This window comes from Apaloderma vittatum, unplaced genomic scaffold (genome assembly GCF_000703405.1).
Source record: "Apaloderma vittatum isolate BGI_N311 unplaced genomic scaffold, ASM70340v1 scaffold40137, whole genome shotgun sequence".
Taxonomy (NCBI): Eukaryota; Metazoa; Chordata; class Aves; order Trogoniformes; family Trogonidae; genus Apaloderma; species Apaloderma vittatum.
In genome coordinates this window covers 50009-52741 of record NW_009728682.1, presented here as the reverse complement: position 1 = coordinate 52741, position 2733 = coordinate 50009, and the positions used below count along the sequence as shown (strand labels likewise).

At 39.7% G+C, this 2733-nt stretch overlaps 1 protein-coding gene across 1 annotated transcript in view; it reads left to right on the top strand.

The window, feature by feature from the left end:
- Positions 1-718: 718 nt before the first annotated feature.
- The window catches only part of ZMYND8 (zinc finger, MYND-type containing 8), a 49871-nt gene continuing 47856 nt past the window's right edge, over positions 719-2733 (top strand). Inside the window, exon 1 of the mRNA XM_009874143.1 lies at positions 719-829. Within this exon, the coding sequence (XP_009872445.1) occupies positions 816-829 (14 nt within the window). The 5' untranslated portion in view covers positions 719-815. The remainder of the gene's footprint in view (positions 830-2733) is intronic.

The following is a 2733-nucleotide window of genomic DNA, read 5'->3' as shown; positions in this document are numbered from 1 at the left end:
ATATTTTTGGTTATGCTCTGCAGGGTTTTTATAAACAGGGAGGGCACGCGCTGAATAGCAGCAACCCCGTGTGATCATGCAATTCCAATTGTTTCTTTGGAAGTGAGACATGAAGTTTTTCCTATGTAAGGCTCGGCTTGCCATAGTCTCTACAGAAATCACACTGTCGGTATGTGGTTGCTCCGGTAGGTGTTGATATGTTTTAAGTTCTGGAATAGGCGAATTCCCCCGGAATTTTCAGTTATTAATTTCAGCCCCTCCTGTGCACGTTCACTTTCGGGATGTTTTGCTGTGTTTCGGTGGCCTTGCTTTCTCCGTGCAACACAGTGCCGGGCACCAGCAAAGTGAATTTAGCGTTTGGTTTGTAAAGAACAGCTTTTGTGACCTGGCTGAACTCTTCCTCCTTCGGGTTTAAAATGCCCCAACGCCGTCAGCGCTGGCACGTTGAGACACATCTGCCTGGGCAGGCAGCTCGCCATCCCCTCCCTCTGCCTGAAAATCTGGGTATCTTTTCCGGGGAGCGCACCCCTGGGGTTTCTGTCCAAGTTTCTGCAGCTGAGACGGGCCTAGCTTAGCCTGTCTCCTCTCTGCACAGGATGGCTCCTGCTTGCCAGAGCTGCACAAAGATAATCGCTCAGGAAGTGTTTCAGCCAATCCCCTGAAGCTTTACATTCGGATTTACCGAGGTAGCCAATCCGGGATTAGCTTTTATTAGGAAGACAGATCATCAAGCTGAAGTGCCAAGCCCTTTCTGCCTGAGTACTGAGAGCCTGTCCTCCATGTTTTATAAGTATTGACATAACACTGTGTTAACAATGCATCCACAGAGGTAAGCCTTACTTTTTACATTTTTTTTTCTCTAAGACCTATGAGTTGTGGGTTGAGAGTGTGATTCTCTGTGATTTGTTGTGCAAAACTCACACCACAGCACTTTATTAAGTTGGAACTGTTTAAATTTGCTTTCTTGGGTCACATGGTTAGTAGCCATTAGCCACAGCTTTATTTTGCAGACTGGCAAAGCCTTGGCATACCTACTTCTTCACAGGAGGATGGTGTTTTTAGAGTTTGTCAAGATCCTGGTATTCCAAAGAAGCTTTCTCTCTCTGAGCAGTTTGCCAGCACTATTGTCTGGTGTGTCACATGCCTGCTGGAGAGAAAATGGAAGCTAGGGAGCAGATGCATTTAACTGCCCTACAGGGAGTCAAGCAGGGATAATGGCAGACAGAAGAACAGGCAAGTTTACCTTTCTAAACAGTGGATGGAATAGCTAAGATAAGTTATCTCTGAGAAAATACGGGATTTTTAAAAAGCTAGGCATCAGCAAAAAGTGCTAATGGCAGATTGTAGATATTGGGCCTAGGTGGTGGTGTGCTGTTGCATCATGTTTTTTATGCAGGTTATCTTAACTTAAAATGATTATTGAACCTTTTTTCTTGCAGGAGTAGTTAATATGACGTGTTTCTCTTTCTGAGGGACAATGTATGGTTAATATTTAGTTCCTTTAAAAGGGAGTTTTTATGCTGCAGATTTTGGAAATGGGTTGGTGCTCAATAAAATGCAGCAGTACATCTGTTTACAGATCTGATTCTTTATAGAAAATGTTTTTAAACTGTTAGTTTTCTTGTTTTACATAGTTCAAATAAACTAATGTACCTTTTATCTGTGCCTTTTTGTTTTACACTGTATCAGCCACAGTTCTGTGTTGTGGAGTCCAGAGGATATAAAATCATGAGTGGTTCATGACAGTAGTACACGTTGTTCGTTCTTGGGGTTTTTTTCCTTTTTTTTTTTTTCTTCTTTAAACTTTTGGTTTAATGCTGTGTAACTATTTCAAGAAATTCCTTTTTGATCAATTCCCAAATCTGCCAGCCTGTTGTATCTTCCTAACTGGAAAAATGAGATGGGTGCTTGAACAGTTGGTAAGTAAGCAGCATGCTACTCTCTGAACATTTTTAATAGTTTTCCAAACATTTTGTTTTTACTGGGTCAGTAGATGAAGTAATGTTAGTGGTTATTCGTATTAAAAAAAAAAACAGATTTACTTAGCGTCCATTTTAAGGGACTTGTACATGTAAACTGTTCAAATTTGAATGCACTGGGTTTTTTGATAATTTGTCTCTAAAATTTGAAGCTTATACTTCCTATTTACCTCAGGCCACTGAAAAATATTTTACTTGCTGTTTGTTCATAGATCATTAATTACCACCTTTGTAGGGTAAAGCGCATTTTCGTTGTTCCTTAGGCTTTTGAGGTGTGATGAAAGCGCTAGTACTCAGCAATGAAATGACCTTATGAAGTAAAGTAAATAATACTTAATGAGCATATGTTTCTGATACTATGCAAAGTATAATCTCAGACAAACTTGCTTGATTTGTAACTAATTTAGAACATTTTGTGCCCTTTATGAAGATTTTAGTTGTAGCACTTGCATGCTTGTTTTAACAACCTGTTTTACAGGGATCACCATTATTTTTACCGAAGCAGATGAAGGATGCTCTTTTGTGCTTTTAATGTAATTTTTGTACTGATTTTAACAGTCTACACACATTCATGATTTTAGAGAAGTGCTTAAGAGCTAAACTGGCTTTGCAAATGACTGCACTGAAGCACAGTTACATGCTCCCTTTTATAGAAGGTTGCATGCATTTGATAACATTCTGTAACATAACAGTTTACCTCTGGTTACTTGTTTGCCAGCATGAGTATCTTACTTAGAATATCTCACTTTGCTTA